Source organism: Bombina bombina, chromosome 11, assembly GCF_027579735.1.
Source record: "Bombina bombina isolate aBomBom1 chromosome 11, aBomBom1.pri, whole genome shotgun sequence".
In the NCBI taxonomy this organism is placed as follows: Eukaryota; Metazoa; Chordata; class Amphibia; order Anura; family Bombinatoridae; genus Bombina; species Bombina bombina.
The window spans coordinates 126,597,080-126,618,588 of NC_069509.1; the positions used below are offsets into that span (position 1 = coordinate 126,597,080).

The 21,509-nt window shown below is 38.4% G+C and overlaps 1 protein-coding gene across 2 annotated transcripts in view; it reads right to left on the bottom strand.

Moving 5' to 3' along the window:
• LOC128642004 (uncharacterized) overlaps positions 1 to 21,509 on the bottom strand; it is an 86,561-nt gene that overhangs the window by 24,652 nt on the left and 40,400 nt on the right. For both annotated transcript variants that reach the window (XM_053694640.1, XM_053694639.1), the window contains exons 3-4: positions 5,361 to 5,548; positions 120 to 251 (exon numbers count right to left, since the gene is read on the bottom strand). In XM_053694640.1, coding sequence (XP_053550615.1) covers positions 120 to 251; positions 5,361 to 5,548 — 320 coding nt within the window. The remainder of the gene's footprint in view (positions 1 to 119; positions 252 to 5,360; positions 5,549 to 21,509) is intronic.

The window sequence follows — 21,509 nt, forward strand, 5'->3', positions numbered from 1 at the left end:
CAGTGAGAAATTAGATTAAAAGGTAAAATTAGCTTATTCTTGGTTTCAAAATACAGAGTGTTAAAAAAAAAAAAAAAAAAAAGGACTGTAGACGCTCAGACCTTCAGCTAGAAACCTACCACAGTTGTAGTTTGACTTCCTGTACATGGTATCGCTGCCGTCTTCATTGTTGGTGGTTGTGAGGGAACAGAGGAAGATACTAAATAAGTACCACCAGTAGCTGGGACTGTAAAACCATTCTGAGAGATCACCTAAAACAAAATAGAAGGAAAGGTTTGTTTTTGGGGGGTTTTAAGACGAATTAGCTATAGCTATATATCAAGAGAGACTCGATAATATACAGTATGTATCTACATATGTATATAAGATTAACAGTGACAGGGAGAAGGCTGAGGCACTAAACCAATTCTTTTCTTCAGTACAGTATAAACAAGAGAGGAACTGATACATTGAAACAAACTAGAACATACAAGCCCATACTAATAACTGGGTTATATCTAGGGTATATCAGGAAACAACTGGATGTTAAGGTAAATAAAACTCCAGGACCAGATGGAATACACCCAAGGGTTTTAAGGGAACTTAGCACTGTTACAGCCAAAACCTCTACTGTATATTTTTAAGACTCATTATCCTCAGGCATTGTACCCCAGGACTAGCTAATGTGGACCCACTTTTTAAAAAGGGAAGCAGGGTTTATCCAGGAAACTATAGACCAGTTAGTCTGACATCAATAGTGGGGAAGATACTTGGAGGGATCATAAGGGATTAAATTGATGAGTATATTTGTGTAAACAAGATTATGAGTTCAAATCAGCATGATTTTATAAGAAATAGATCATGTCAAACTAGCCTAATTAGATTCTACAAGGAAGTAAGTAAAAATATAGATAAAGGGGAATCGGTTGATGTGATATACTTGGATTTTGCAAAGGTGTTTGATAAAGTGCCACATGAGAGATTATTGTACAAAATTAAAGGACTGGGAATATCTGAAAATGTTATCTTATGGATAAAAGAAAGAGGGGAACAAGTAGTAATAAATGGACAAAAGGTCATAAGTGGAATCTACAGTAGAAAAAAACAAAAGCAGAAGCACTTTAATTACCCCCCCCCCCCCTCGAAAAAACACACAAAATGTCAGGTGTTACCTCTTAATCATGTGGATATTCAATTTATACCAACAGGTGAATATACCTATTAACTCTTAAAGTCACATGGCACCCAAATGTTAAAGCATTTGAAAGTGATGCAGTATAACTGTAAAAAGCTTACAAGAAAATATCACCTGAACATCTCTATGTAAAAAAGGAAGATATTTTACTTCAAAATCTCTTGTTATTTTCCTTATAATTTTAAGGAAGTTTACTATGGAATCTCATGAGATTTCAGTGAAATTTCATGAGACCACAGTAAAGGAAAGCATGGCCTAAGCACTGCTGATGCCGATTGTCTATTCATTTTTTTATTTTCAACTTGCAGCTGGACAAAAGCTGAAGGATAACTGTTCACAGATCACTTACTCTTTTGAGCTGAAAAAATGTTGAGGTAAAATATCTTCCATTTTTTTTTTTACATTAATATTAATTATTTTACTGCAGCTGAAACAACCTAGAAAAGGGTAACGTCCTTTATTTGCTGAATTAATTTAGCACATTTCACTAGACTTGGAGGTACCAATATCTGTTTTGATCAACCTGTCTCTTCAAAATGTAGCAGATTATTTAAACATGTACTTCACTCTAAACACAGCAATGGATGTAGATTTTGAGGACGGTTTGGGAAGCTCGTAAAAGATATATACGGGGAGAGATCATATAACTTAAAGCACAAAAATGCAAACAAAATAGACTGATATATACTTTCAATGCTAAAGAAATAACAAATTGAACTATTTTGAGCTACAACAACTAATCGTTATAATCGATTATGAGAATAGTTGTCAACAAATCTCATAATTGATTAGTTGGTCTGCGATTAGCTGGTTTGCGCACAGCACCAGATGCTTCACTCTGATGAACTTCCTGCACATGGTATTGTGTTTTATGGTTATGTATTTAGCCTAAAGGACGTCTACAGAAATGAGAAATAGCTCATGTCAAAGCAACCAAAATACAGGGAGTGCAGAATTATTAGGCAAATGAGTATTTTGACCACATCATCCTCTTTATGCATGTTGTCTTACTCCATGCTGTATAGGCTCGAAAGCCTACTACCAATTAAGCATATTAGGTGATGTGCGTCTCTGTAATGAGAAGGGGTGTGGTCTAATGACATCAACACCCTATATCAGGTGTGCATAATTATTAGGCAACTTCCTTTCCTTTGGCAAAATGGGTCAAAAGAAGGACTTGACAGGCTCAGAAAAGTAAAAAATAGTGAGATATCTTGCAGAGGGATGCAGCACTCTTAAAATTGCAAAGCTTCTGAAGCGTGATTATCGAACAATCAAGCGTTTCATTCAAAATAGTCAACAGGGTCGCAAGAAGCGTGTGGAAAAACCAAGGCGCAAAATAACTGCCCATGAACTGAGAAAAGTCAAGCGTGCAGCTGCCAAGATGCCACTTGCCACCAGTTTGGCCATATTTCAGAGCTGCAACATCACTGGAGTGCCCAAAAGCACAAGGTGTGCAATACTCAGAGACATGGCCAAGGTAAGAAAGGCTGAAAGACGACCACCACTGAACAAGACACACAAGCTGAAACGTCAAGACTGGGCCAAGAAATATCTCAAGACTGATTTTTCTAAGGTTTTATGGACTGATGAAATGAGAGTGAGTCTTGATGGGCCAGATGGATGGGCCCGTGGCTGGATTGGTAAAGGGCAGAGAGCTCCAGTCCGACTCAGACGCCAGCAAGGTGGAGGTGGAGTACTGGTTTGGGCTGGTATCATCAAAGATGAGCTTGTGGGGCCTTTTCGGGTTGAGGATGGAGTCAAGCTCAACTCCCAGTCCTACTGCCAGTTTCTGGAAGACACCTTCTTCAAGCAGTGGTACAGGAAGAAGTCTGCATCCTTCAAGAAAAACATGATTTTCATGCAGGACAATGCTCCATCACACGCGTCCAAGTACTCCACAGCGTGGCTGGCAAGAAAGGGTATAAAAGAAGAAAATCTAATGACATGGCCTCCTTGTTAACCTGATCTGAACCCCATTGAGAACCTGTGGTCCACCATCAAATGTGAGATTTACAAGGAGGGAAAACAGTACACCTCTCTGAACAGTGTCTGGGAGGCTGTGGTTGCTGCTGCACGCAATGTTGATGGTGAACAGATCAAAACACTGACAGAATCCATGGATGGCAGGCTTTTGAGTGTCCTTGCAAAGAAAGGTGGCTATATTGGTCACTGATTTGTTTTTGTTTTGTTTTTGAATGTCAGAAATGTATATTTGTGAATGTTGAGATGTTATATTGGTTTCACTGGTAAAAATAAATAATTGAAATGTGTATATATTTGTTTTTTGTTAAGTTGCCTAATAATTATACACAGTAATAGTCACCTGCACACACAGATATCCCCCTAAAATAGCTATAACTAAAAACAAACTAAAAACTACTTCCAAAACTATTCAGCTTTGATATTAATGAGTTTTTTGGGTTCATTGAGAACATGGTTGTTGTTCAATAATAAAGTTAATCCTCAAAAATACAACTTGCCTAATAATTCTGCACTCCCTGTAGAGTCTACGAGGAAGAAAGTAAAAATATAGATAAAAGGGAATCAGTTGATGTGATGTACTTGGATTTGTTTGATACAGTGCCACATGAGAGATTATTGTACAAAATTAAGGGACTGGGAATATCTGAAAATTTTAGCTCATGGATAAAAGAAAGGGAGGAACAAGTAGTAGTAAATGGATCATTGGACAAAAGGTAATAAGTGGAAACCCCCAGGGATCCGTACTGAGGCCTGTTTTTTATATACAGGTGGCCCTCGGTTTACGCCGGTTCAATTTGCGCCGTTTCAGAATAACAACCTTTTTTTCAGTCATGTGACTGCTATTGAAAAGCTTTTGGAAAGCAATGCACTAATTAAAATAGCCAGTAGATGGAACTGGCCGCTTGTTTTGCAGCAAAGTTATGCCACTTAACAGCCTTAAATTGATCTGTGTAAACAGATCAGACCAGATCTATCGAGCAAAATTTAGCAGGCACTTCCCTATTATCTTCCTGTCCAGCAGCTTGAGGTGAGGGTGCCTAACTGCTTATTAATCACTGCAGATTGAAATGCATAGCATAGGTGCAGACCCAATATTATCTAACATGCTAACAATGCAGAGAACTGATTGCAGAAAAATTCAAGTAAAAAAAGTTTTTGTTCATTAAACTTAGTTTGATGATGATGCAGTCTGTTGTGTGATTATTTTATTAGGTGATGTTTAGCAAATGTTTTTGTTCATTAAACTTAGTTTGATGATGATACAATCTATATTTTTAGGTTTATAATGCTGTTTAGCATTTAAAGTATTCATTTCAAAGCTTTAAAAATAATGTATTAGGTGTTACTTATGACAATTTTGAGAGGGGCCTGGAACCTAACTCCCTCACTTCCCATTGACTTACATTATAAACTGGGTTTCAATTTACAACGGTTTCGATTTACAACCATTCCTCCTGGAACCTAACCCCGGCGTAAACTGAGGGCTACCTGTATATTTATTAATGACTAAGAGCTATATAAAGATGTTGCTATTTAATCCTTGCCCCATCTCTCTTGTGTGTGTATATATACACACAAAGTCCCAATAGGTGCACTCTCACTGACAGAATAAATTCAATATCATAATGAGACAGCATTCTTTGGATTTAAGTGAAACAAATTAAATTGCTTTAATCCATAGTGACGTTTCAGGGCAAACACACACACACACACACATATATATACACACACCATGTGCAGCAGTTCATCACAATGAAGCAGCCGGGGCCGTACAACTGACCAACTAATCAGAGACCGCCTAATCAATAATGAGATTAGTTGACAACAAGTTTCATGATCAATCTTACTGATTAGTGGATACAGCCCTAATACACACATACAATATATGCACACACAAACATATACATAACATATCTGTGTATAAAAAGTTTATTGATTTGACTAGATGGAGTGTAGTGAGTGGATTTATGAATGTTCTAGACTTTTTTTGGCAGCTCTGACTATGCACTAGGGATATATATATATATATATATATATATATATATATATATATATATTGAGTAAGACCTCATTGTTGGCTAAAACACTTTTTGATAATATAATGGAATGTTTATCTTTTTAACATAACAGTAAGTATTCAATCTAAAACTAAAGGTTACCTGTTTCACCCAACTGTTATTACTCTAAAGGCAAGTGGTACCTTTTTTTGTAGGTGAATGGCTCGGTCCACAATCTTCTTAGTTACTAATAGTACTGGGTTCCTGGAAGGCGGGAGTGCAACTTTTGCTCTGCTAGGCTGCTGATGCTGCTGCTGGAAGGCCATCTGCATGCCTGGGGGTGGTCTAGGGCTATTTACTTCTGGTTGAGAGGGCCGTACTATACATTCACCTGTGGAATACAGAAAGGTCAGTTATCTATCACTACACAGCAGCTATTTGCATTTGCCCAATAACTCTTTACAGTTGTGACACACACACACACACACACACATATATATATATATATATATATATATATAATATTTTTATTTAATTTTTTTATTATTTTATTTACTTATTTTTTTTTATTATTGTTAGTGTGAAAACTATAAAACACGTTGGCTAGATTTCCATTACTGTTTTAGCAATCATACAGTTTGGAAATTTGGCAGGGAGATAGTTTAGTGGACTAATAGCTTCTTTTTTTTTTTTTTTCTTTATGGATGAGTTTTGGATATAGAACAAGTTAGAAAAGAAAATGTTACTTGCTCACACAATGGTTTTTGCCTAATCTCTTAGTTGTCAGTGCACTTTCTTACTTCTGGACATTCCCAGCACTGTGTATATATATTTGAACATTACTCACACAATCGTAGAACCATAAGTACTTGTAGGAAATCTGGTCTCTAACAGTTGGAATCAATAGTAAATCGGAGGGTGTTGATTTCCACCCAACATATAACCCCTCCCTTTCATGCTTGAGCGAGTTGAGTTTCAACCTATTTTCTATATGGTAGGTCAAGCTAGATATCTGTGCCAGCAGAACTGTTTTGATATGTTTCACAGATGGACACAGTTTCACCCCTCTCAGTAAAGCAGGCTTTCATTTAAAAAGGTCCAGCACCTCAAGGTTGAGGATCTCTCAAGTTGCCCCAACATACAGGAAGTTTTATAGACTTGAGGATTATCCCTGGTGCTTCCTCAATGCATCTATGACCTGTCACCTGTGGTTGATTTTTTTTTGGATGAAACCCGATGGTTATCGTTCAAGTCAAGACAATGTCAGGGTTCTCCATCTTCTTAGTAAGTTTGACATGTTATGTGTCTACTGTATGCTGTTCTCGTCCTTATGGTCCAGTCTTGCTCCTGAGTAAACCAAGTGAATCTGGCTGTATGCACTTTTATTTCTAGGTTATTGTGAGGGAAATGGGTCTGAATGAATACATTTAATTTTTAAATGTGCACATTCTATCTCATGATGATGAGCTAATTTTATTGATGTAGATTATTTAAAAAATGAACTTGAATCTGCTTTGCAAACCAACGGTTTTAGTTGCTATGATTTCTAGGATTGGTAGGTTTGAAGTTGGGATATTTGCACAGGGGCCCTGATATGTGTGTTGCCCTTATAGATTATAATCTACCAATAGATCTCCTGCTAGGATGCTAAGATTCTGATGATAATGCTGTCGCATAACAATCTTGATAATTGTCCTTGGATTGCTAACTTTACAGTACTAAAAAACAAAAGCAGAAGCACTTTAAATTACCCCCCCTCAAAAAAGCCACTAAATGTCAGGTGTAATCATGTGGATATTCAATTTATACCTACAGGTGAATATAACTTAACTCTTAAAAGGGACATGGTACCCCAATGTTAAAGCATTTTAAACTGATGCAGCATATCTGTAAAAAGCTGACATGAAAATATCACCTGAACATCTCTATGTAAAAAAGGAAGATATTTTACCTCACAATTTCTTGTTATTTCCCTTATAATTTTAAGGAAGTTTACTATGAAATCTCATGAGACCACAGTAAAACAAAGCATAGCCTAAGCACTGCTGATGCTGATTGTCTATTCTTTTTTATTTTCAACTTGCAGCTGGACAATAGCTGAAGAATAACTGATCACAGAACACTTACTCTTTTGAGCTGAAAAAATGTTGAGGTAAAATATCTTCCATTTTTTTAAAAATTATTATTAATTATTTTACTGCAGCTGAAACAACCTAGAAAAGGGTAACATCCTTTATTTGCTGAATTAATTTAGCACATTTCACTAGACTTGGAGGTACCCATATCTGTTTTGATCAACCTGTCTCTTCAAAACGTAACAGATTATTTAAAAGGATATCAAGTACATGGTCCTCAGTTCCTCAAAGGGAAAAAGAGAAAACACAAAACATACGGCTAGATTACGAGTTGTGCGTTAGGGTAAAAAAGCAGCGTTAAGAGGTCCTAACGCTGCTTTTTTACGCCCACTGCTATTACGAGTCTTGAAGGTTTAGGGTCACCGCACACTTCTTTGGCCTTACCGCAAAACGACTTACGTAAACTTCGTACAGGTCTTTTTTCTATGGGACTTCCATAGCACTGATATTACGAGTCTGTCCTGGGAGGCCAAAAAGTGAGCGGTACACCCTCTACCTCAAAGAGTTCTAACGCATTTAAAAGTCAGTAGTTATGGGGGGCAGAGCTAGCTTGGAAAGAGAATGGATGCAACACTGCAGAGCTCCTAAATATAATATAGGAGCCAAGAGCTATTAAGGAAGCAGATGGGTTATAAAAATGTTACTGGACCATCAGCAGATCCAAGACAAGCTAGAATTTGCTTTATTATAACCCTCCTACCATCTTTCTAACGCTAGATCAATTCCTGAAAGGAAGGCAGCTTAAAGATGCTTAATAACAAATTCTACAGCTCTATCCTGACCTCCATCTACCCCAAGGATCCTATAAGCCTCTAAATAACTACTCTTAAAACTCACAGAAGGAGCACCATACGGGCTGGAGCCGTGATAGCGTAGGAGCCTTAATTTACTTAGAAGCGGTAGGAACAAACGGTGCAAAAACCTCCATTGCTATCAGTGACATCTCAAGTCCTCAGGTGGACAGAAGCCTACCCCAGCGTGCTTGCTAGCATTAAGAGACAGTACACAGATGGTACTTATTATTTTACTGCTAAAAGACCCGTCTGCCCGTTTGGACCAGCATAATGCGGACTGCATGGATGCGCTACGCGTCAGAGCCAATCCAGCAGTGGAAACTCTCTCTACAGCGACTTCACTCGATCCCAACTCTGTTGCCTTTGCTGTCCGGGGAGGTGAAGCGGGGCCCCGGTATTGTCCCCTGGCGGCAGGCATCTTATACTCTCAGAGCACACAACGGAGGGAGTCTGAACCCGACGACGCTCACACAGTGGAGACGGAAGTAGCCATTGAGAGCTCTCACCCTGTCAGCTTACTGGAGTCACCAGTGAATACTGAAGTGGCTCAAATGTTGGGGGATACACTGCTAACGGAGCATTTACACAGTCCACTCAGCCTGGTTACACTGTCCTATGGTAGTCACCTCTCTATATCGCAGATCGAAGGAGATCTTAGCCCCGGATGGATCTGGTCATCTGCAGCCCTCCCTTTTTCTACATGGGCTCTGAAGGAAGCTTGCCCCAAGCTCTCTCTGCGGTTATCCACATCTTTAATCAGAACTGGTGTGGGGTAACTAGATTCTACCATTAAAGTAATGTCTGTTCTATTTTAGGATACCGACTTCTTGATAATAGATCTCCTGGATGATGATATTAGGATTGGATATAATGAGACTATCCTCCTTCAGAACATTGTAGAATTTGTCTTATCTCTTTGAGACTGTGGCACGGCAAGATTAAATTAATTAGCACAGATTTATACTGCAGAAATGTATCCTCCTGTTATCCAAGTTACTCTCTAATCGATATATCTTCTATATATCTTCTATGTCTATGTTGCTTCTGAACTGTTTCTTACTGTATTACCCCTAGTACACTAGCTGAGGGCTTATTGTTAGCTCCTTACTAAGAGTTCCCTCAGATCTACATGTTACAGGAGTAAGTTGGAGGACTAATTTTATACTATTTACATCATTTATGGCTCGTTCTGTAGATGGCATACATAGCAGCTCACATGTTCATCATTGTTTATAATCTGTATTAGCATTATATGTCACCTGAATTTGTTGCGATATTGCTTAATTTGGATCACGCACACTGAAATTATATGCCTAGTAGAGGGGGCCACCCTTTGTTGTTTTTGGAGTCATGCTCTTATTTGCTGACTTCACTCCTAATCTCACTTAAAAGGGTTATACTGCTATTCCATAATTGCTGTACATATTTAACTGATGACTATATAGTTTAGAATTTTAGTATAGTTTCAAGCAGCATTATTTAGCTCATTTGTCATAGGTTATGTTTATTTGGCTAGCCTATTAATATTGCCACCCATTCAACTCTGACTATTGCATATAACTATGGCATCTTCACTGGTGACTTTACATTTTGCTTAGTCCTATGTTGAGATTTTATTTTTTATTTTTTTAGTGATGTTACAAGAGCCATTTACATGTCAGCTGCACTATTACTCTGTGTATATCTATGCTCACAGAAGGTCTGATTGTTAAAGAAAGTCAATTTATTTATGGGTTTCTCTACCTAGCAACATTCTTTTCTATATCTGGATTAATATAAGAGCAACCCTTTACAGGTAATTTTCCTGTGATAGGAGCAATCGCGTCTGCTATAGTGATTACCTTGGGTCCGCCACCTATGATAGCATGCTTACAACTAAGGGTTCCTTTACGACATAAATATCAATAGCCCATAGAACTCTACATATATCTGCTCTAGGTAATGAATTAGATCACTGTATACTGTTGTTATACATTGTGTAATGTGAAAGAAAGCAAGACTTGTATGGGTACTTCTCCCTTGTACACAATACTGTTGGGGGATATGCTCTCCAATTTGTCTCTCCATCTATAAACTACCCAGACCTCTGAGTATATACCAAAAGTATTCATTAGCTGACACGAGAGGAGAGGGAGAAAACACAGGCTACCCTTCCTACTCCCTCAGCAAATCTTGGAGGGAGTCCTCTAGTTTCTCAACCATTGACAAAGCATCTTCTATAGTTATCTAATTTATAGCAATAATATGCTCAATTACTATCCATACCCTACTATCCTAAAGCACATTACATCCCTATACTCTTATGTTAACCCTTGGGCCATATATTATGTCACATCATTATAATTCGCCTGTATGTTGCTCACACCTAGAGGCTCAAAATGTGATGTATTTTGTGTCAATACAGCACCAGGCCCCCACTAGCTCCTATTTTAAAATACAGGATTTTATTTATGCCAACACGCAGGGATATGGGAGTCATGCGGTTCACATACCCACAGATAGTTTCCTACACTGCAATCTACTCACATCCTGCCTCACAAGCCTAATAAATCTCCTGTTATATATACTACATCTAGCCTTAGTCTAATATTTCTTGTTAATTGAGTACGCCCACCTCAGTTATATCCCTCTCTTTACCTGAGCTCAAAGGCCTGCTTAGAATTGTACACATCCATCCCTATGTACAGCTCTATTTACTTGGCTAACTTACTCCTCTAACAACATACGGATGATTTATCCTTGTGTACATTTTAAAATGCCGAATCTCATATGCCCCAACTTTATGTTCATCTAAGTAATGCGGTGAGTAACCCTAGATCAAACAACAGGTGCTTTTTCTTCCCAACCTCAGATACCTACTGTTGGAGGTGTCTACCCCTCTACTCACGCTGTATACCCTCTCTCCTAGATACGCTACTATCTTAATGTTGATGGCTCCACCTCCCCCACCTCTCACCAACTTTTTCCCAGCTTTTCCTATAATACGAGCAACTCTTGCCCGCTGATTTTCCCTCTCTTCTCTAGACTCTTTGGCCTACGTGTGGCCGTCACAAAAGCTAATTCCCCACATCTTAACATTACTGTAATAGAATGGTATAAAATATTTTCTCTATAGATGTTGGGATCATTTTTCATTTATTATAACAAAAACTGAAGTTCCATTTCATATCTATCTCTCACATTATCAGGACATGGCACACAATGTCACTTACACATACCTACCTCTCACAGTTGTCCTCCCTCACACAAACACATACAACCCAGACATGCTGTTTTATACCCCTAGAGGGAAAATTCTAACTCTCTCTTCTTCAATACTTTATTATTAGCACAGACTTGAGAGACGAAGTTGTATCCCTTGTTTAGTATTATAGGATGACCTATATTTTACGATACTGTGTGTAATGCTTTGATATATATGCTGCTGATGGGTGAACTTTGTATATTATTCTGTGTTGAAACTTCAATAAAAAATTGTTTGAAAAAAAAATAAAAGTTAGTAGTTATGAGTTTTATGGTACAACGCTGTAGCATAAAACTCATAACTAAAGTGCTAAAAAGTAAACTAACACCCATAAACTACCTATTAACCCCTAAACCGAGGCCCTCCCGCATCACAAACACTATAATAAAAATTTTAACCCCTAATCTGCAGCTCCGGACACCGCCGCCACCTACATTATATTTTTGAACCCCTAATCTGCTGCCCCCAACATCGCCGCCACCTACATTATATTTATTAACCCCTAATCTGCCGCCCCCCAACGTCGCCGCCACTATAATAAACATATTAACCCCTAAACTGCCGCACTCCCGCCTCGCAAACATTAGTTAAATATTAACCCCTAATCTGCCGCTGCCACCTACCTACATTTATTAACCCCTAATCTACCGCCCAACGTCACCGCCACTATACTAAATGTATTAACCCTTAAATCTAAGTCTAACCCTAACACCCTCTAACTTAAATATAATTTTAAAAAAATCTAAATAAAATTACTATAATTAACTAAATTATTCCTATTTAAAACTAAATACCTATAAAATAAACCCTAAGGGGGGGGGGGGGGGCGGAGCTATCTGCCGAGCAGAGAGGAAGCACTTTGCAGAGGCTCCTCAGGAAAAAGTTTAATTTTAATAAAAATACCTGTCACAACTTCCAGAAAACCATCTTAAACAGACTACTTTGGTGAAAGCAAAGGAAGGGTAGAGAATAGTGACTTTATTTTTGGCAGCAGCAAGCGCTATTACAAATCTAGAGGAACGAGAGAGGTGAAACATCTGGCGCACGCCTGCTACAGATACGGACTATCTATTTCACTGCCGAGGGATCTAAAACTTTCAACCCACACGACATTAAGCTACTGGCAGCTGATTTGCGACTCCGGAGGGTCGGGGCTCCGCTCCGGAGCCGCCATTGCCACTCTGTGAGACACCGGAGAAGTACGCGGCGGGACTCCCCTCTCCTCCGATCAAACTTAACAACTCAGCAGCAGCACATCAGAAAGGTGAGAGAATATTGGGGACACTGTGGACACTGCTCACTTGCTATAATAACGACTTTTGCAAAACAGATCTGGGCTAGGGAGACGACATTAATACAAGGGAGCGGGAAGAGAGTGAAAGGCGCGAAAAGCCGCCATCTTAGCAGCAGCCCTATACAAAACGATCTGGCTGAAAAAGCTCCACTTGCCTTTTACATATGTACTGGGGAGGAGAGGGGAAAGGAAGGAGGTCAGCTCACACAAGAAAGTTCCCTACAATACCCTTAAATGACTTTCTAATTAAATATAAACCCAAAAGCTTACGCACCAGTGATCTCTATTGCCTGTCAGTTCTATATGGGAGACCTATGCAGCAGAGAACATTAGCCTTGCAAAAAGGAACTACTAAGTTAGTCAACACACTTTGGGAAACGCTTGAGCTGCGCTGTATGAGAGAAACCTTAGAGAATTGAATTGGGTATACAGACTGCAGCTTAATGAGAAACTGGATATAATCGCTGCTGCATAGTTATAAAATCTGTCTGCACAAGATACCAAACAACACTGAATACAATCGTGCAGTGCTGGTCTCTATCCCCTTCATTTCCTGCTGAACGCTGTGTCAGTAGGTCATACCCCATTACCCTTACCCGTCTTCGTCCAGTGAGGACAATTGCCCTGGGGTATAGAGGCCGGTGAGGCTGATGAGATTACTTAACTTCCAAACTGTGGGATGGTGGAATACCTTGTGACCCAACTACATAAAGGGGGGGGGAAAAAGCCACTGGGAGATGTAATGTGTTAAAAATGTAAAGGTGTGTTTTTGAAGTGGTCCAACAGTTTCACACAGCTCAAGATAAATTACCACGAATATACATGGAACAGTGCCCCTCTCACCTTACACTATTCTTCTTTCATAGCCCTACATAAGTATTCTGCCTGAACACACATGATGAAGAAAGTGATGCAACATTAATAATATATGGAATAGCGCCCCTACTCATGTAGAGGGGGAAGGTCTTAGAGAGCAATCCCAGATTCACAACCTTTAGTGAATCGTATTGAGTCAAAGGACCCTGGTTCTTGATATCTTCTGATTTTGCAAGATTATCTAGACTATCTGCCTGGTTCAGATAGAGACGAAACTGAGAGATATATTCATAATGTCGACCAGGAAAGGGAACAAGTCAGATAAAGGGATGAAGACCACATCTGTGGAGTCGTTTTTCAAAACACCCAGAGTCCATAAAGTTAAAGACCTTCTCTTAAATGAAGTGGAGGAAGATCCTGAATCTGAAAATGAGGGAGAACTTGAAGACATGACTCCTGTGACCAAGGCAGATCTCAACGCCTTGGTATCCAAACAGGATATTGCGACCAATTTCGATAAACTTTGGGAAAAGATGGATAACTTTCAAGAGACGATTACCAATAGTCTTACTGATATCAAAACTGAAATCTCTGAACTGGGCACTCGGGTGGACTCATTAGAAACAGCAACTGATGAAATGAGTGAAGAAGTAGCTGAAACATCCCAAACATTAACAAACCAACAACAAATGATAATGGAGCTGGAAGAGAAAATTGAGGACATCGAAAACAGGAGCAGAAGATCCAATATCCGCCTCAAAGGGGTCCCTGAGACAATTGGGACCGAAGACCTGCATGACTATCTCCAGCAACTATTTAGAGCAATATTGGGAGCATCAGTGGACTCTGAAGTTCAAATAGAAAGAGCCCATAGGGCCCTTAGGGCTAAACCCAAACCAGATCAACCCCCGAGAGATGTAATACTTAAGCTTCTGAGATATCCCGACAGAGAAAAAATATTGTCAGCTGCTAGACACAATCCCACGTTTAAATTCCAAGGCAATGTTATTCAGTTTTTTCAAGATCTATGCATCAAGACCCTACAAAGAAGATACACCCTCCGACCACTAACCCTCCTCCTCAGGAAACATCATATCCCATACAGATGGGGTTTCCCCTTTGCTTTACATGTAGTGAGGAATGGCAGAACTGCTACGATCAAGACCACAGCGGAAATACCTGATATTTGCAAATTTTTGGAACTAGACCCACCAGAAATTGCAGAGGGGGAAGCCATAACAAGCTCTCTGGAACTCTCTCACTCTCAGGCAAAGCCTCAGAGACCTAGATGGAAAAAAGTTACTAAAAAGAAAGCTAAGACTTGAAACTTTAAAGAGAACAGCACCCACTTGAAAGATTTTTACTTTCCTGCTGTAAATCCATAAGGCTTAGGCAAGGATCATTAACCCCATGATAAAGAAAGGGGCTGAGAGGACACTAGGCCTAAGAGACTGTTGCAAGTTCATTAATGCTTATTAGATGTTTCATATTGTGGTTTTTGTTGTGACCATGTACAAAACACACACTGTGGTGGTGTTGGCAAAAGTTGACCAGCACACTGTTAGATCATAATATGTTTTTAGTTATATTAACGTTTATGTTTTTGTTCTTTGGAGTCACGGGATGCCCCACAGGTACACAGAGCTCATCAATCATAGGTGAATCGCTAAGAGGTTGGGAGAGGTCTCATCAGATGGAGAATAAGGTACCCTTAGAATACCCAACTACTGGTAAGAAAAGAGTAGTGTACAATTATTTGCTTAAGAATGTCATTAGCTAGAATAACACTGCTCTCGCATAATGCGAGAGGTCTTAACACCGACATAAAAAGAAGGACTGCACTGACTAATTATAGACGACTGAAAGCTACTGTAATTTACCTCCAGGAAACACATTTCCTACACTCCACCATTCCCAAATACTGGGCTAGAGACTTTCCACAACAATTTCATTCTACGATAGATTCTAAAAAAAGAGGGGTCTCTATCCTTATCCATTCCTCTATCCCTTTCACACACAAAGAAACTATAGCAGACAGAGATGGCAGATATCTCCTGGTGTCAGGTCAAGTGGGGGGAGTAGACATAGTCTTCTGCAATGTGTACGCTCCAAACGAACAACAGGACAAATATTTTCAAAATATATCTCATTTACTAACTGATTGGTCTAGGACACGTATAGTCTTAGCAGGAGACTTTAACATAGACATACAATCGCTGATAAAACACACAGCCAACCTGCAATCTAAAAAGAAAAATAGACAGAAAGGAGTAGCTAAAAATATAGGGGGGATGCTCGAGCAACATATGCTGCAGGACACTTGGCAAGTACTTAATGGGGATGCTAGAGACACTACATTTTACTCAGCGGCACACAACAGTTACTCGAAGATAGATTATGTGTATACAAGTCAGATATTGCAACCGATATTACAACATATAGACATTCTTCCGTGTGTATGGTCAGACCATTCCATCACTAAACTGTGCCTAGGGGACCTACTGGACCCAAAGAGAACCAAATCATGGACTTATGATCCGTCTTGTATTAAAAACCCGCTTATAAAAGAAAAAATTCTCAAGGATCTAGAGGAATATTGGCAGATTAATGTAGATACCACAAGCAACCCTATCACACCATGGGCGGCACATAAATCAGTGATCAGAGGTATATTAAAGAAAAGGCAGCAGCCAGAAGGCAGCACACCCTACTCCTGAAACAATTATATTCAGAGATTGCTTCACTAGAGAAGACACATAGAATAACTAACTCCCAAACCACATTGACACAATTGCTGAACACTAAAAATAAACTACAAACCATTCTAAATGAACAATCCGTCAAAGCGGCACACAGACTGAAAACAAACTACTTCATCTTCTCAAACAAACCTGATAAATATCTAGCGAAAAAAATTAGAGATAGTTATCAGGCTTTATCAATACCGAGCATACAGAACCCAAAAGGACACATGACATCCCATCCACAGGAAATTGTTGACACATTTGCACACTTTTATAGCGACTTGTATGATGGGACTAAAGTCCATCACTGCCCTTCAACGGCAAAAGTATTTGACTCTTTTTTACATAAAGCAGACCTAAAACCAATTACTGAGGAAGATAGGGAGGCTCTGAACGCTAAAATCACACCTGAGGAGGTACGAGCTGCCATTAAAGATCTTAAACCTAGCAAAGCCCCAGGTCCGGACGGATTCCCAGGGGAATACTATAAAGCGTTTAGAGACATACTGCTGCCTCACTTGGTAGTATTTGCCAACCATATTATGGAAGGGGGAGAAATACCTATAGAATTGCTTCAAGCTAGAATAGTGGTGTTCCCAAAACAGGGAAAAGACCCCCATTTCTGCGCTAATTATAGACCGATTTCCCTTATCAACCAGGACCTTAAGATTGTTACAAAAATACTAGCTAATAGATTGAAACACATCCTGCCTTCAATCATACACCCTGATCAAGTTGGATTTATCAAAGACAGGGAGGCCCCTGACAATATACGTAGAATGGTTTCGGTTATTGACTTTCTTCGAGACAGGGGGATGCCTTCTTTGATCCTATCATTGGATGCGGAGAAGGCATTCGACCGGGTCGACTGGAAATATATGATGAGAGTGTTGTCACTAATGGGTTTTGAGGGACGGTTCATGAAAGCTATTGAGGGATTATATTCGACACCCACGGCCCAAGTCAGAGCAGTCGGACACCAATCTGAGACCATACATATACTTAATGGCACACGACAGGGATGCCCTTTGTCACCCTTGATCTTTGCACTATGCATAGAACCCTTAGCTGCATATATACGTAATTGTCCTGATATTTGGGGACTGGAAGTAGGGAAGATACATCACAAAATTACTTTATTCGCAGATGATGTGTTGCTAACTATTACGAAACCACTTATCTCGTTGCCACATGTATATCATGCCATACAATTATTCTCCCAGATATCGGGGTATAAAATTAACGCGGACAAATGCGAAGCACTCCCCATATCGCTACCCAAACATACCATGAAAGCAATTGAAACAAACTTTGACTTCAAATGGACGTTAGACGGACTCAAATACCTAGGGGTTAAACTGACTACTCACTCCTCTAAATTATATGCTGCAAATTATCTTCCACTATACAAAGCAATTAGGTCAGACTTAGGAAAATGGGATTCTCCTGGTACGGGAGACTGTCTGCCGTCAAGATGACGATCCTACCTAGAATTCTTTATCTGTTCAGGGTCCTCCCAATCAAAATTAACAATTCAGATTTAGATAATCTCCAAAAAGACATACACAGATTTCTGAGGGACAACAAGCACCCGAGGATCCCACACCAAATCCTGACAAGACATAGACAATTAGGGGGGGTGGGAGCACCTAATTTGCATGATTATTATACAGCAGCTAGACTAGCGCAAAACTCAATACTTGGGAGAAGGCAAAAAGATGTTCTCTGGCCTGCCTTGGAGGCTGCTATGGGGGGAATGGAGGGACCCGAGGATATTTTCTGGGGTAACATAAAGAATAAGGGACCAGAAATCTATCATAATTAATCCACACAATTGGCAAAACAACAATGGACCAAGATACAGCGGATAGGGAAGCTGATACCTAGACAAACCCTGATAACACCACTAAAATACTTGATAAATGAGGAGTTTATACACCATATCAAAAAATGGGAAAATAAAGGCTTATACAGGGTGGCGGATATATATACACAAGGTAAACTAATGACCTTCACACGACTTAGACAGAAGCTAGAACCTATACAGATACACTGGTTCCTCTACCTGCAGATCACATCAGCTGTACAAACATATATCAGTGGGGCCACAATACACAGTCCAAAAACGACTCTCGAAAATTTATGTTTAGCAATCCACAGACCCAAGAAAGCAATATCTAGATTATACATATCTTTACAGGAAACTAAATACATGACTAAATCTACATTGCTACTAAATTGGGAGGAAGACACTGCAAGAGAGCATACGATTGATGACTGGAATGATATATTTCATTACGCTAGTAAGGGCCTTATTAGTGCAGACCTGAGAGAGAATGTACTGAAGACCACCTTTAGATGGTACTTGACGCCACTGAAAACATTTCAAATGACACTAGGAAACACCAGACACTGTTATAGGGGGTGTACAGTTAGAGGAACATATCTTCATATGTGGTGGGATTGCCCTAAAGTCCAAAACATTTGGAGGAAACTATCTTTAATGCTAAGTACCCTGTTAAGCGAAAGGATCTCTCTCACACCAGCCCAGGCGCTGCTGCATGAGACAATTCCGAGACTAAACCCGCATATAAACACTTTCATTCGAATCTTATGCACCACCACAAGAATAGCTATAGCTAAATATTGGAAAAATGAGACACCAACATGGGCAGAGATCCTCAACAGAATACAGATGATTTATTCGATGTACGAGACAGCAGCATTTATTCAGGACACAGGGCCTACATTCCAGAAGATCTGGTTTTACTGGATAATCAGAGAAGGTGAGAGGACAGGGTAGAGGAGAAAGGTGAGAATTTCTTAGAGGAAGATAGTCTCTGATCTGACATAGGAGACCACTTAACAAAGGGACGATTGATGAGGGAGCTACTAATAGCCATATAAATAGGTACTAGGGTGTGGGGCACCCGTGACTTCATTAGTTTGATTTGTTGTGATACAGAAGTTGTTGAATTTCGTTCATCTGTTTTATTTAGATAAATGATATTACTGAATTTAAAAGAATATTACCCCCCAAGATTATACACTTCCAATATAGTCTGCAATAGCTAAGGACATATAAGAGAAGTAATTGAGGGAAAAATATGAAAATGAGAGAAACCTCCATAGGCTTTGAGATAGACCGCAGCAAAGGTAGTAGATTAGATTAATTGCCGATATTTCATGAACAAATGGTTAAAGCCAAAAAAATTTTTAGGATTCTTATGTTTTTTTTTTGTCTGTCTCATTGTATGTCACATGTAATGTATCCGATGTATATGGAGGAGGTTTGTGGTTTAATAAAAAATATTTTATCTAAAATAAACCCTAAGCTAGCTACAATATAACTAATAGTTACATTGTATCTATCTTAGGGTTTATTTTTATTTTACAGGCAAGTTTGTATTTATTTTAACTAGGTAGAATAGTTATTAAATAGTTATTAACTATTTAATAACTACCTAGCTAAAATAAATACAAAAGTAAAATAAAACCTAACCTAAGTTACAATAACACCTAAAACTACACTATAATTAAATACAATTACCTAAATTAAATTAGCTAAAGTGCAAAACCCCCCCACTAAATTACAGAAAATAATAAACAAATTACAGATATTTAAACTAATTACACCTTATCTAATAGCCCTATCAAAATAAAAAAAAGCCCCCCAAAAATAAAAAAACCCTAGCCTAAACTAAACAATCAATATCCCTTAAAAAGGGCCTTTTGCGGGGCATTGCCCCAAAGTAATCAGCTCTTTTACCTGTAAAAAAAAATACAAACAACCCCCCAACAGTAAAACCCACCACCCACACAACCAACCCCCAAATAATATACTATCTAAAAAAAACCCTAAGCTCCCCATTCCTTTTTAATGTTCCGACAAACGAATGATTGGGATCTAAATTTCACATGGGACTCTAGTAAAGAAAAAGGTTAACTTTTTAGATTTGGAGATATATTTTTCTGATAATTAAATATTTACTAAAAACTATTTTAAAAAAACTGATGTGAATAATTACATCGGTTTAGATAGCTGCCACCATAGAAGGTGGATAGAAAATGTGCCAAAAGGCCAATTTTACAGAATGAAGAGAAATTGTAAGGATAATGGAATATTCAAAGAACAAGCCAACTTTCTAAAAGAAAGATTTATAGAAAAAAGGTTTTTCAGAATGTAAATTAAATAGGACTATAGAAGAAATTAGCAATTTAGAGAGGAAAGAGATGTTGAAATATAAAGATAAACCTAAATGGGAGAATAATAACTTAAGTTTCGTTTTCAGTTATAATAATAAAAACCGAGAATTGAAAAGTATTATAGAAAAACATTGGGGAATTCTAAAAAGAGATTGTCATTTAAACACTATACTACCCGATAAGCCAAATCTAATTTTTAAAAAAGCAATGAATCTAAAAGACCATCTAACAAAAAGTTACATAAGGGATGAGGTTCCTAGAAATTGATTAACAGAAATTAAAGGTTTTAAATATTGTAGAGATTATGCAGGTTGCAAAAATGGCAATCGCCTAAAAAATGTGGATTCCTTTTTTAATGGAAAGAAAAAATATGATATTAATCAATTGATAACATGTAATAGTAAATTTGTTGTGTACCTTTATTCCTGTAAATGTAATTTATTTTATATAGGGAAAACGACTAGATTATTAAAAACCAGAATATATTAACACATTTGTAATATAAAAAAAGGATCTTTAAAGCATCCAGTATCCCTACATTTCAAAGAAAAACATGGAAAAGATCCTAGTAGCCTATCATTTATAGGGATTAGAAAGTTAAACATTCATTGGAGGGGATAGAGAAAATGAACTATCAAAATTAGAAATGAAGTGGATTTTTGAGCTTAACGCTATGGTACCATTTGGATTAAATGCTGATTTTGAATTATTTCATTTTTTAATTTGAGGTTGTTACTCTGGAAGTATTAGTAAATTATCTTTTATCATGTTTTTATAATATATATGTTTGCAAAATCATTTTTTCATATATATATTCCTTGAAATAATTGCAAGATATTTGGTCGATAATTATCAGATCGCATATAGCTTTTCATAATACCACCTTTAGAATATTACCACCTTAAATGAAATTGAATTGAAGAGGAGCAATAAAAGGATGCCAGGAACCGCTATGAGTCACTCTTGAAAAAGCCACAGGGGCGTGGCGAAACGTACGTCGAGATTACTCATCTGGGAATACGTCATAGTGAAGGCTGTTATATTGTAAGGACTTTGGCTACTATACGGAAACATTGTAACAATCCGTTGCCATCCTGCTAAATAACAAAGTGTAATTTG